This window comes from Oreochromis aureus, linkage group 16 (genome assembly GCF_013358895.1).
Source record: "Oreochromis aureus strain Israel breed Guangdong linkage group 16, ZZ_aureus, whole genome shotgun sequence".
Classification (NCBI taxonomy): Eukaryota; Metazoa; Chordata; class Actinopteri; order Cichliformes; family Cichlidae; genus Oreochromis; species Oreochromis aureus.
This window is the reverse complement of record NC_052957.1, coordinates 25410771-25424948: the sequence shown is the minus strand read 5'-3', so window position 1 is coordinate 25424948 and position 14178 is coordinate 25410771. Positions and strand designations below refer to the sequence as shown.

At 37.7% G+C, this 14178-nt stretch overlaps 1 protein-coding gene across 3 annotated transcripts; it reads left to right on the top strand.

Annotated features, from left to right (window-relative positions):
* The first annotated feature begins 1381 nt into the window (after positions 1 to 1381).
* Positions 1382 to 13761, top strand: LOC116331611 (C-type lectin domain family 4 member D-like). 3 transcript variants are annotated; one of them, XM_031754351.2, is made up of 10 exons: positions 1409 to 1635; positions 5582 to 5667; positions 5778 to 5879; positions 6209 to 6343; positions 9203 to 9345; positions 10540 to 10643; positions 10774 to 10910; positions 11327 to 11469; positions 12130 to 12233; positions 12665 to 13761. In XM_031754351.2, exons 2-10 carry the CDS (start codon positions 5613 to 5615, stop codon positions 12813 to 12815), a joined length of 1074 nt encoding a protein of 357 aa, XP_031610211.2. In that variant the 5' UTR covers positions 1409 to 1635; positions 5582 to 5612; the 3' UTR covers positions 12816 to 13761. The 3 variants fall into 3 exon arrangements, 1 of the variants encoding a protein (XP_031610211.2); XR_005608722.1 differs by lacking the exons at positions 5582 to 5667; positions 5778 to 5879 and adding an exon at positions 6903 to 6957 and having other exon boundaries at positions 1382 to 1635; positions 10774 to 11469; XR_005608721.1 differs by lacking the exons at positions 5582 to 5667; positions 5778 to 5879 and having other exon boundaries at positions 1397 to 1635; positions 10774 to 11469.
* Positions 13762 to 14178: the final 417 nt, after the last annotated feature.

Below are 14178 nucleotides of genomic sequence, written 5' to 3'. Positions count from 1 at the left end.
AACGGGGGTGTGAGAAGACTCCAAACCTCCCTCCGCCCACTCAAAGGACTTATTGCGAGTGAGCTTTATTTACAGTGAGGAAAACTAAACACAAACAAAAGCTGAACATGGCAGCGGCAAAACTGAAACAAAACATAAACTGGGAGAAACTAAAAATGATACAAAAGAACAAAAGCCTGGGACCAGAAACCTGAAACCTGAAACATTACAACCTGAGACGGGGAACACGGAACATGAAGACAAGCGACGAAGGAACATGGAGAAATACAACGAGTGAAATCCATAAAAAGTTCCTTTAAGATAGAAGACAACAGAGTATAAGAGAGTATACTTTTAAATAATTTTGGTGAACCGCTGCTTTGCTTTGAAACTGAAAAACTTTAAAGCTCATGTTTGTTTGTTGTATGTATAATCTGGCACCTCTTAAACAGTAACCACAAGCACTTCTACTAGAGGGGACTGTTGTGCTAAACTTCAACTAAAAATTGGCAAAAAAAATGGCAAAATGATGTGCAAGTCTGCAGTCTTTGAGCTGTGCAACATGTAATGAGGCTAGCACCAAGCACCAGAGGGGCGAGGAGATGGGTGGACACAGTCAGTCAGCATCTAAAAGGCAATTCTCAACTACTCTTGCCTCACACAAATATAAATCCATATCCCATTTAAACCAAAATCTAATTAAAACAGAATGCAGTGATTTACAGATGTCATAAAACCACATTTTGCATTTACAATGATGCAGTAGTGAGTGCTGCTGTAAAAGAACCATTAGTGGCAGTATTGCATACTTCACACCAAGGTTAAATGAGGTAAAAACACAAATTTTCCATTACACCCCTCAGGATTGGTTATATCCCGAATAAATCTCGGAATTGAGTCAGATCAGCAGCAGAAAGGATGACTTGATATCTTAAACATGGCTCGCTGCAAATTCTGTGGGCACTGCTATCATCCGAATTATATTAGTAGCTGAGCAGGGGAAATCTCTCACTGGGGAATCTTCAGATTCACAGAATCAGAATAAATTAATTTCTAACTTGTCCTGAGCACATGCTGGAGAGTGTGGGAAAGGGAGAGCAAAAAGCTCCTCTGTGCTTATATGAAAACAGTGTAACATTGTGTGTGTGTGTGTGTGTGTGTGTGCATGGACATGTTTCTGTGTGTCTCTGTGTATCTGGGTCAAACTGAACACCACACAGGAGTTAAGCCTTTGTGTTTTGTAATTAGAGAAGTAAAGCTGTGCTCTTAATTCAGTTTTGTCTCAGAGTCCTGCACTCTGGGTCCTCACTCTGCCTGTTACACCCAGCTTATTGTGACAGAAGATAGTGAGCAGTAAGATCGACCCAGCAGAGTTGGTGAGAGATCGGCAGCAATCGATAATTTCTTTTATAGAAGAAAATAAGGGGTGGGGGTCTCAGCAAGCCCCAGACCATGCGCACCCATAATATGGGACTTGGCTCTTGGGGACCCTCAGCGTCTCTGAACCTCCTCAGCTGCTGCCCTCCCTCAGCCCGATCTTCCGGTGTTGAAAGTGGGCGGTCTCTGCTTCACATCTGCTGCTCATCTCCAGCCTCTTCATTCGTCTGCTCTCTTCAACCACCACAGAAGTATCTGAGCGAAACGGCAGAAGACGGGGTATGTGGAGGTTTTTATTTCAGCCTTTTTGAGCCCTTGTATTTTTTCAGTGCTGAAAAACTAATTAAAAAAACATCCGGAGGGCCTTCTATATAAAATTAACATTGAATTCGTGCCTTCTTTTGAGCGCAAGTTATGCACACTTGAAAAGTCCATAAGTTACTGCAGTCTGTTTGACATGCACTTCCTTTTACATCTTACATACAAAACCCCCCAAAACAAAACATGTTACATGTGTTTACACCTTTAAAACAAACTGCTAAGTGATCTCATACTTAAAAAATGGGCAAACACCCCATTTATTCAATCTATTGTGGATTGTAAATATATGCGAGTACAACAACATTCTAGAGTTTCTGATCTGTACTCTAGTTGTAACTGTAATTGTAACATAGGTACATATTTTTTGCAAATAGTTGACTCAGTCTAGTAGATATCAAAAATCTCAAACACATCCCGCTATGCTTCATCAGGAAGGTATTTTACCAAACTAGCAGATACTAAAACTAACGATAACATCTAAAAAAAATTTCTTTTCTTTTCTTTCCAAGGTCACAAAATAATTTGTAACTAAAATGTTTTTTCACATCTAGTTTTAGTTTTCTCTTAGAAAAGTTGCGAGAGAGATAAAGGTTATCTTATCTTAAAAGAAACTTAAAATAGATGTAAAATGTGTAAAAATGAAGCAACATGTTAGCAGCTGCACTGTCGACAGTAATGTCAGTGAACTAGTAAGCAAGCTTCTGTTATTAGCATTAGCTGAGAAAAAGTGCAGGAGGAGGAATCACATTTTCAACAACAGAGTGAGGAACAGATAGAGGAAAATAGAATCAATGTGGTAGAAAAATAGATAAAGAGACATATTTAAGAACGAAGCAATTCAAGTAAACAAGCGGCTATTTTGATCATGAGCAGCTTCTAATAGCGAAAGTGTAACTTTTAAGTATCACATGTGTTGGGGTTATGTTTTATTATTGTCATTTGTATTAAGAAACATGTAATCATTTGTGTTTAGAAGTGTATAGTTGATGGCATATTGAAAGAATGTCTCATCCTAGGAGGTCTGTAACAACTCTGTGTAGCGTGAAGAGGGGAGTGTGTTCACTCCTCTTCAGAGTGTTCTGGCATAGATCACACACCTCCTAGGAGAGGTCGTATTTTCTCTTGCTGATATATGGTATAGCAAACATACGTATATCTGTTTGAGTCTAAGAGCCTTTTGTTTAGATGGACCGCTAGACTCCTGGCACCAGCTTTGGGGAGTCTTCATGGGGTCACATTTTGACCCCACACATATACATACATATACACACACACGCGCACACACACACACACACACAGACAAGGTATTCTTTGTCCACATGTATACCTATATATACGTCATATGTTAATGAACCTATGCATATTCATGTAACCACAATAAAAGGAGTGCTATGGGGAACCTGGCTGAGAGTCTGACGGAGGTCAAGTGGTTGGAACGACACTTGGCTCCAGGCAGGCCTCCTCATGCATGAGTAACACTAAGAACGTTGCCTACTTGTGTCTTGTTCTTTGCTGTGTAGCAAATTGTCCTGAACGTTCCAGCGAATAGGTTTATGCTACAAACCTATCAACATGCTGCGCTGGAGTGAAACTAAGATGTCCTAACTGAACAATAACTGTACCAACCTGATAAAAAAAGAAACTTCAGTATCAATAATCAAACAATTTGAAACATATAGGGAGAGAGCACAGAGCAAAGGACTGATTGTACTGGACGAAAAATACCAGGGCCGATTTTTTTTGTGTCCCATTCCAGACATGTCTGTCACTTTGCTGCAGAAACTGTGACTATATCCTGTCATTCATACTTGCTCAAAAATCATTGAGTCCCCATCTTATTAACAGATGCAAGACTAATATTGCCACAGATATCAATATAATAGTGCTTCTAAAAAGTTTGATTTACAACAAATCTCTAGAGGAAAGAGGACAAACAGGAACTAAAATACAGTCAGAACAATGTGTAATAAAAGGTTTTGTGTAGCTGAAGGATTACATGGAGCCAGAATAAGACGATATGGAGCATTTCACTCACTAAGGTTAGCTTGACACAGAAGTAACAGTCTTAAAAATGTCCATTACACAGGGCTGACAAATCTTTAACAAATGGCAAAGGTAAATAACTGAGAGTAAAACAGGTGAAAATAAACTCCTGAGAATTTTCTGTATTTATGTATATTCCATCATATTGAGAAGCCAATTAAGCAGACAAGGCAAAAAAAAGACACTTTATTATTATTAATATTTATTTTGGAAAGGGATCCAGTATTACATTAATATGTCTAACAAAAGTATACGTACTTCTAGTGTCTGGCATACAGCTTTTATCAGAATCAGAATCAGCATACTTTTTTTTTTTTTTTTTTTGCCTGTCCCATTTGGTTCTTTAGCCGTCAGAATTGTTGTCTGAAGACCAACAAGGATACCAAATGGATTTATTTTGCCAAATGGATCATCATGGCATTGCCGTATTGGTCCATTTGATCAAACTTTGTTGTTATTATTTACTTTATTTTCAGTTGTTACAGATGGGACAGACATGACTGAGGGATAGGAAAGGGAGAAAGAAAGAGAGGAAGGAAAAAGAAAACAGAAGGAAAAGGGACAGTGAGAAAGGGCACTTACAAAGACAAAGAGAAAGAAAAAAATCTCCTGGATCACCTGTTGAGAGAAAAAGAAGAGAAGACAAGCAAAAAAAAACAAAAAAACAAAGCAACATACTAAACACAACACCATCACGTTAATCTAGCTAAGTGTGAACAGCAGTAAATACTAAATATTGAATGTTGTTGTGCAGCACGCAGGACAGACAGCGCACAATGTGCTTTGAAGTAGCAGCTAAGAAAGGTGTAGTTCATGTCTACGAACAGTGAACACCCGTGTGCACACCTGTGTGGATCAGCGCGCTTGTATACAAAAGGTTTCCCCATGTAACGGTCTGCTAGAGGGTGTGGAGGGCCATAGCCCCGTCCCCCAGGGCATGAAGAATCAGCATACTTTATTAATCCATAAATTAGTTAATCCCTGCATGTTATGTAAACATTTCCGGTATCTGTCAATCTCCCTGCCAATCAGCTTGAACATTCAGTTAGACTTTGGAACTGATTGTTCCTTCAGAGCTGGTTGTCACAGTGAGCTGACTGTGGAGTGGATGACCCAGATATATATCACTGCAGTTATCCTACTGAATGAAAGGAGAGTCTGTATTGTGGATGATCAAAGTCTTAAACTCAATACAAAAAAACAAATAAAACCAAGGACAGTCACAAGGAGAGAGCAGATAGGAAGCAAAACTCAAAGACAGGCACTGGAGAAACCATCTGTCAAAGGCAAGTAACATAAAAAATCCTAAGACCCGAACTCTTCCACGGCATGCATTTTTGATTTCTCTTTCATATTTGGGCAAATTGGGCCCGATGAATGTAAAAACAAAGAATTACCAGATTTTTTCTTTTTACCTTATTTTTGTTTTTAAGAAAAATAAGAGCCACATATGAGAATATTCGTTTAAAATTTTGATAGAAGACTAGCAGTGTAATGTCCTCGTAAGTGGATATCAGGCCCTTGTAGAGCAAAATTGAGTATTTTGATCTAAATAACCCAAAATGTGATGTCCACATATGTGGACGCCAGGTCCTAGAAGGTTAAATACGAATATAATAAAATTTGGACCAAATATGAGACATGTTTAGTCTAAAGGGAAGGAAACGCCAAAGTTTACAGTTCTTGACTTAACTGTAAAAAAAATGTTGGACATCTGTTTGCTTTGATCAGATATGACGTGATCACAATATATACACAGCTTGAGAATATGTCCAGTTTCAGTGGTGACATAACTGCATGTGGAATATGTAACTTCCACTGAAACCAGTGATCCTTTGACTTTTCACGTCCTCTGCTGCAGAGCTCTCAGAGATAATTCGTATCTGCATGCAATGGAGGAAATATATTTGAAACCTGATAACCCAACATCTTCAACAAATCACACGGGTAAGAAAGAAGTGACAGAAACAGGAAGAGGTTTGTTCATATCTCTTAGTACTCTTGTATATTTTGGGGGATTTTCAGATTCCTGGTTTTCCTCCCTTTCCTCTTTTCAGGTCGAAGGAGCTCTAAGAGGAGTTTCTGTTTAGTTGGTATTCTCTCTCTTTGCCTGTTGGGTGCTTTCCTGCTGGCTAGACTGATCACTTTTGGTATTTACTGTGAGTTGGATTGTTCATCAATATTTCTTCTAATTTTCAGTCCCAAAATAATAAATAGTTTTCTAATGAAATTCTACTGAAATTTAACAAACATGGTAACATTCAAATCAAGGAAGTCTCACAAGTTCAAAATTTGTACATTTTTAAAAAGACAAGATCACAGTAATAATGGTTCTTTTTTCACACTCCAGTATAAAACTGAGAAACATACTTAACATGTTTTAAAGGCAAACTTTTTGTTTAACTCTAAAATAAATTTGAAACAGTCTCAGGATGAATGCATGAGGTCTTTTGAGTTTCAAATATATAAATATTTATCTTTATTTCAGATCATAACTGCTTACATGATTCAGCTGATCATCTGGCAGAAATAAAGAAACAACTTTCTTCAATGACTGAGGAGAGAGACCTGCTGACTGAAAAGACCAAAGAGCTGAAAACACTGCTATGTTTGTCCAATCAGAGTGAGTTGTATGAAAGTTTTTGTCTTTGTAAAAGGCTTGCAGGTATTCGGTGATTCAGTTTCCTAGCAAATATTTTCCTGCTTAACATAAATTACTATTGGGAATCTTTATCAATATGTATTTATATGAACAACTGTCCATACCTTTGGATCTGCTTTTCAACATATAGCTTAATTTCATTAGTGCATCTTATACTCGTTACAAATTCACATTTATAAGGAAGTTATGATTGAACAAAATGACTGTACCACTAGGGATGGGTATCGTTTAGGTTTTATCTGATACCAGTACCAAACCGGTACTTTTGAAACGGTGCCGGTGCTTAAACGGTGCTCAAACTGGTGCTTAAAGAATGGAGAACACAAACTTTGTCCAAAAACCTCTCATGTTCAGCTGTTTTTTTGTAAAAAGATAACAATGTTAGCCTTTTCTGCAGCTATAGGGCATATATGGCATCACTCTTGGCTGGAAGCAGTGCTTAATCAATGGAAAAAAAAAAAACTTGGTCCAAAAACCTCTCATGTTTAACGGTTTTCCACTTTTTCTTTGGTCATTTTAGCCTTTTTGGCCAGGATGAAGGGAGTATCTGCCATCAAACAAGAAGACAGCCGCATGTAACTACGACGGTGTTTGCTAGTTCACCTTACATGCATTACTTTAATAATGTGGTTAGCCTACTCAGCGTAAATTACACACGAACAACATGAAGCTACTCACCCAGAGGAGAACGGCTGCTGCTGCCATCATCATCCGTCATCATTTCTGCTACGCTGGCAGGGCTAGGGGCCAGGACTCTACTCTTCGGGTTTTTGGGGGATGTTGCTAACTCCAGGTCTGATAACAGGCACCACACCCGCAGTAGATGTGCACGGTGTGAGGTCTCGCAGCAAGCTATCAAACACGGTGCATTTCTCGGCTTTTAAAAAAACGCTATGCGTCGCCAGGTGTTTCATCAGATTTGAGGTGTTACCTCCTTTGACAGTATCACAGTATCAGCTTAAAGCACTTGTTGCAGGCTGCTGAGTTTGCATCTTTTGCTGTGAAGTACAGCCAGACTTTGACCGCTTCGCCTTGGGCGTTTTTAATCTGTAGCTCTGCTCTAAACGAACATACGTACCTGGGCCCGCCTACTACGCTTGCAAAGGTAAAACGATTGGTTAGAATCCAAAGTGTATGACATCTCAGGAAAAAAAAGCACCGAAATAAAGCACCGAAATGTGCGCTGCTTTTCGGTCTGGTTACTAGCGTTTATGTCGTGGCACCGGTTCTGACCGGTACCCATCCCTATGTACCACCATTATTTAGTAATTTCAAAACTTTAGAGAGAGAGAGCAGATAGGAAGCAAAACTCAAAGACAGGCACTAGAGAAACCATCTGTCAAAGTCAAGAAACATAAAAAATCCTAAGACCCAAACTCTTCCACCGTATGCATTTTTAATTTCTTATTTTTAATTACTTCATGAATCCAAAATAGAACTTAATATTTGTTAATGAATTTTATTCATTTTTAATCAAGTTTTCATGTGCAAACTTTCATTGTAGCAAAACAACATTTATCAAATACAACGAGCATTAATCCCCAGAAAGTTGATTCTGTTCATCTGGACGTAACGTTTTAGTGGGAGAATCTTTTTGTCACTGATCCAAGTGACTTCTGCTTCAGTCTCAGCTGACTGCACGTTTCCCCAGCTTTATCAATAATGACCTAAACTAGTGCCACTGATTAAAAATGGGCCTTCAGGTCAGGTTCATGGTCATTGATATGCAACTTGTAATGACCATTGATCAGAGAGCACAAAAGAAAGCTGAAGTGTTTGTGTTAGCTGCCAGTCTTCTTACTCCTCTGTTTTCTCCTTTTTAACTCTATATCTTTAAAACTGTTAACTATTCAGTTGCTCTTGTATTTGGTGATGATTTGTGTTTTAGTAGGGATGCATCTATTCACTATCATATCTCTTTTGAACTACATGTTTCACCTTCCATCAGTTTTACCCAGTTATTAGACGTTTTCAGTTGAAAACTCAAAACTTTAAAGCAATAAAGTTTGAGTGAAATTAGCACTTTCTTTATTTGAACTCTATAAATTTTTTAATTATTAAATATAATAAATTATTATTATTATTAATTATAAACATTATATATATTTTACATATGCATATAATTTCCCAATGACAGAAAAAGATTGACATATTACAATAGATTTCTATACTGACAATTTTGACATCATCACAAACGTTCTATGAAATTAACTTAGATACCATTACTGGAGATTTCTTGGACTTTTCTTTTTGGGCTGTGGGAGGAAGCCGGATTACCCAGAAAGAACCCTTGCAGGCTCAGGGAGAACATGCAAACTTCACACAGGTCTTGGGCAGATGTCTGGATTTGAGCTCAGGACCTTCTTGCCCTGAGGAAAAAGTGCAAGACACCACCATGCTGCTCAGGGCAGGTTAAATCATGCAGGGACCATATCATCAGCGTGGAGTGTGGTCACTCCAGCCAAGACCATAACATTTTAGTGGGAGAAAATAGGTCACAGCACATCACTTTTTTTGGTAAACAAAACAAGTTCACGTCATCCTTTGAATCCTCAGCAGGAAATGTGTCCCACACACTTTGTTTTTAGAATAACTTGTGAGAGTGGAACTGTTCTCTGTTAATATAAAATAAATTAGGTGTTAAAACTGTCACCATGTTAAATACAAGCAGACAAATATAACAGTCAGTAAGTGAATAGACAGTCAAAGATCTTTGTGATCAAGACTTTGGAGGATTGAAATTAAATAGAGATTGAATGAGCATCGTTGTAGAGTTCTTAAAGGATCTTTTCCTGACATGCTGTTTTTAATTTCCTCCAGACAAAACATGTCCTGTAGGATGGAACAAGTTCAATCATAGATGCTATCTCCAATCGGAAAGCTCTGATTCGTGGGATGCAGCCAGAAAGAACTGCACAGACGAAGAAGCCGATCTGATAGTCATTGACAGCCCTGAAGAAGAGGTACAGTGTGTTATTGTGTTTGTAAATAAACACAATAGTTCAAATTCTTATTTTTATTTATTTATTTATTAATTTTTTTCTTCCTAAAAGTGTTTATTATGAGCATTTAATCAACACATATCTAAACACAAAAACCTGAAATAACTGTAATTCTGTCTTAGTGTAGAAAACAACTAACAGACATTTTTCAGTGATTGTATATGGAATTTGTCTTAGCTGAATAGTTTTATTCTTCAAAAACTTTGATGAATATGTGAATTTTAAGACATATTTATAGAACTAAAGTGTATAAGAGGAATCTGTGTAGACATAAATTTTATGGGTTATATGGGTCCTTATTTAAAGAAAGAATAATGAAATGTGGTGGTTTAGCAAAGATAGGAAAAACAGAATATTATAAAATGCTAAAGAATGCAGGGATGTAGCATACAAAGGTTCTTCCACTGTTACTTTGCATGAGAGCAGTTACTACCAGGCGGATTGGAGTCTGTAGCCAAAGTGCCGGAGCAGCAGAAAGTCCAGGGATTTGAAGCATTGTTTTGCATGGTAAATGATGTCAGACAACTTTTGTGCCACGGATTAGCAAGTCAGTGGTGTCACTTAATAAGTCATGACAGTGACTATTTTGCAGTAATCAAAACAGCCATTTTTGAAACTTGGCAACAATGGAAATGACTGTACAAATACCAACACCGTGGTCCCAGAGTCTGGCAAAAAGCAATAGACCAAGCACCTGGTATACTATCACCTTGACATCCTCTATTGTTGTGTTGTGTTGCATACAAATGCAGCACTACAATACAACCTCACTAATATTAGGGTGGTACTCAGTCCAGTTTTTGTGTGGCGTCAGAACTACTGGGACACCCCTGCCTGGAGGGGAAAACAATACAGGAATGATTTAACTGAAACTAGAAACAACATGGTAAACTTTACTGTGTGATGCAACATTAATGTGACAACTTAATACCTTTTCTGGTCCTACAGTGTAAATAACCAGATAATTAAAAAGATAAGATTTGCGTGTGGTAATTCGTTTAAGTTAGCAATGTAGTGCTTACCTTCGCTTTAACCATGAACAATTTCTAGTCTTCACTTCCCACAATGCGGCATTATTTACCCATCCAGATTGTATCTCACAGAATCAAACTGATTCAAAACTAAAATAAAACATTTTATCCTCATGTTAAACAGACTTTCCTCTCTACAATCATCAATGAACAAACTTGGATTGGTTTGAATGACAAAGAACAGGAGGGAACATGGAAATGGGTAGATGGTACTCCACCAACTCTGATGTAAGTCTTCACTTTGATTCAGTTTGTTACTCTAATTACATTTCCAAATCAAATTTGTTGAATCCACAGATGCATGCAGAATTGACATGAATGAAGTAATAAGATAATGTTGTTGTGACTGACCTGCTAGGCACTGGGCATGGAGTCAACCTGATGATGGTGGAGATGAGGACTGTGCTTTTGTCATGAATCACGGCAAAAATTCTTGGATGGATTATCGATGTTCAGCTTCTTTTCATTGGATCTGTGAAAAAACACTAAACTGCAGTACAGTTTACTGACAATGATCTATTATTACATTTTTTGCAGTTTTTTTTCCTATCATTCTATTTTAAGTTTAGTCTGTTTTATTCTGTTATACTTATACGTGTAGATGCATGTATACCATACGTGCATCTACTGGGAGGCTAAGGAGTAGCACTGGCAGCTGCCAGTATTCTATTCTAGTGTTTAAAGTGTTGATTTTTGTGTTTCTTGAATTTTTGAATTGTATTTTTATTTAATTACCATTGCTTTATTTCCTGTGATAAAAAAAAAATAGTTCTAATAAGAATTATTAGAAGAATGATTATTATAATTATTGAGTCTCAAGAGAATAGATTTTGCACAGATCTTTATGATCAAGCCATTGGAGCAGTCCAGTTTATAGCTAGCTTAAATATATTGTTTGTAATTTCTTGTAGAAAATACATGTTCTGAAGGATGGAGTAAGTTCAACTGTAGCTGCTATGTCCGGTCTCAAAGCTCTGGTTCCTGGGATGCAGCCAGAAAGGACTGCAGAGACAGAGGAGCAGATCTGGTGGTTATTGGCAGCCCTGAAGAACAGGTACTGTGTTTATGTGTGTGTCCGTTATTGTGTTTGTAAATTAATACTGAAATTCAAGCTCCTTATTTTATGTAAATAATGTCGCCCTCTTTTAAAATACATGACAACGATTCAACACATATATCATATCAGATCATAAACATAAAACCCTAAGTTGTTCTGTGGGAAACAACTCATATGACCACATAGTTTTCTGTGATTGTGTAAATGACTTAATGGAACCCTCAATTTAAAAAGTGTTACCACAATTAGGATGAAATAAAAAAAAGATGAATATGAGGATTTCAAATCAAATTTATTGTACCAGAATGAATCAGAGAAATATACACAGACAAAACATTAAGGGGGAAATAACCTGTCAGTGGAGAAATAAGAAAGTATGGTGGTGTTTAAAGAAAAAGGAAAGAATATAGGAGGATACTGAAGAATGCAGGGAATGCAGTCAATGGACCTTTAAGAGTCCACTGACAGAACATAATACCACTTTAACCAGTCTTTTGTAGACAGTGTCAAAAGATTTTGGTGGCAATGACTTACTACATGTTAATGAAAAAACGTGACAAATGTATTAAAAGTTTTGAATGAGTTACAGCAACAAATGCATTGACTAAAATTGTGGTTCAAAACTAATATAAATTGCTTTTACTTCATATGAAAAAGACCTTCCTCTCTACAATCAGCACAAGAAGAGTTTGGCTTGGTTTGACTGATGAAAAACAGGAGGGAACATGGAAATGGGTGGATGGAACTCCACTGACTCTGTCGTAAGTCTTCACTTTGGTTCAGTTTGTTACTTTCATTAAGTTTTCAAAAGAAATGTGTTAAACATATACACACTACTGGTCAAAAGCCTGGGCATTCATAGTTTTGATGCCTTCAGTGAGAATCTACAATGTAAAATAGTCATGAAAATAAAGAAAAAGCATTAAACTTTTGATTGTTAGTATATAAAACACACTGGTGAACTTACATTTCAGTGAGTTGAGCCAAACTGCAAGGTCAAAAGCTTAAAGATGTACACTAATGACTTGTTTAGACAACATAGGTTAGAAGTTGCTATATCAACTATGACTTCTTGTTATCATCTCCATATAAAACTTTGTTATCTTAATATAGCCCCGTCACTACACACCAAACATCTGATTTTTGTCTCAATAATAAAAACAAGCTAATATTATGGTTATGGACTTACTAGGTACTGGGGATCGACTCAACCTGATAATGGTGGAGAAGAAGACTGTGCTCATGTCTACAGTGGTGAGGACATGAGCATGAATGACCTTTCATGCTCAACTTCTCTTAAATGGATCTGTGAAAAAGCACCAGACTACTGTATCATTTCTTGAAGATTTTCTACTTGTTACTTCAGTGGAGACTTTCCGAGAGAAATTATCAAACACCTGCATAGCTCATTATGTGTTTAAATTTTGGGTTTCTGTTTGGTTTTTATTGCAGTGTTTTAAAGTTTTGATTTTTGTCTTTGTTAACAAAGTATACTAACTTTGTGTTAGTCAAATGTTACATGAAAATGGACAATGAGACAAAACATTTTGAGCATGCAATTTATTGAAAACAAAGCTGTTTTACAGCTGATCTAAAGTTTAGGACCACATCTCCCAAAAAAAAGAAATCTGTAAACCCCACAAAACAGAAATCAAAGTTCCAAACATGAACTCAGTAATGAGTAGCTCCACCGTTATTGTTGATCACTTCAAAAATTCATTGCAGAATGCTTGATACAAGCATTTCCATGAGGTGAGTGGGAACACTTCTCCAAGTGGTGAAGATGGTCGCACAAAGGGCATTTACTGTCTGGAACCGTTGTCCTTTTTTATAAACTTCCCTTGCCATCCTTCCCCAAAGGTTCGCAATTGGATTTAGATCAGGGAAACACGCAGGATGGTTCAAAACAGTGATGTTATTCTCCTGGAAAAAGTCCCTTGTCCTGCAGGCATTGTGTACTGTAGCATTGTCATGTTGAAAAACCCAGTCGTTACCACAAAGATGAGGGCCCTCAGTCATGAGGGATGCTCTCTGCAACATCTGGACATAGCCAGTGGCCACTGAAGGAAAAAGCACCCCCCGCCACTGTGGCGCGTAGAAAACATCTCAGGTGGGATCTGCTTGTCATGCCAGTAACGTTGGAAACCATCAGGACCATCAAGGTTAAATTTTTTATCAGAGAATACAACTTTCTTCCACCTTTCAATATCCCATGTTTGGTCCTCTCTTGCAAAGTCCAAATGGTCAGTTCTGTGGCATTCAAGGAGATGAGGCCTTTAGCGACATTTTTGTTTTGAAGTCCTTCAATCTCAGATGCTGTCTGATGGTTATGGGGCTGCAGTCGGCACCAGTAACAGCCTTAATTTGGGTCGAGGATCATCCAATTGTCATGAACTGTGTGTGGCAGGCAGGATTGTACCCAAACGCAGACTCACAGACAGAATTTGAACACAAAAACTCAGCTTTATTGCTGGCACGAGTTAATACAAAAATTAAACTGGAAATCTATAAATGGAACTATGAACAGGAGACACAGCCAGGTATGAGGGAGACACTGACATAAATACACAGAAGGATAAGTGGGAAGTGAGAACACACAGGGAACACAGCTGACGTGAATTAACATGACGCCACAGGGGAAGCAAGACTAGACACACCAAACATGGAAACACTTGACCTTCAAAATAAAACAGGAAACAGAGGAAC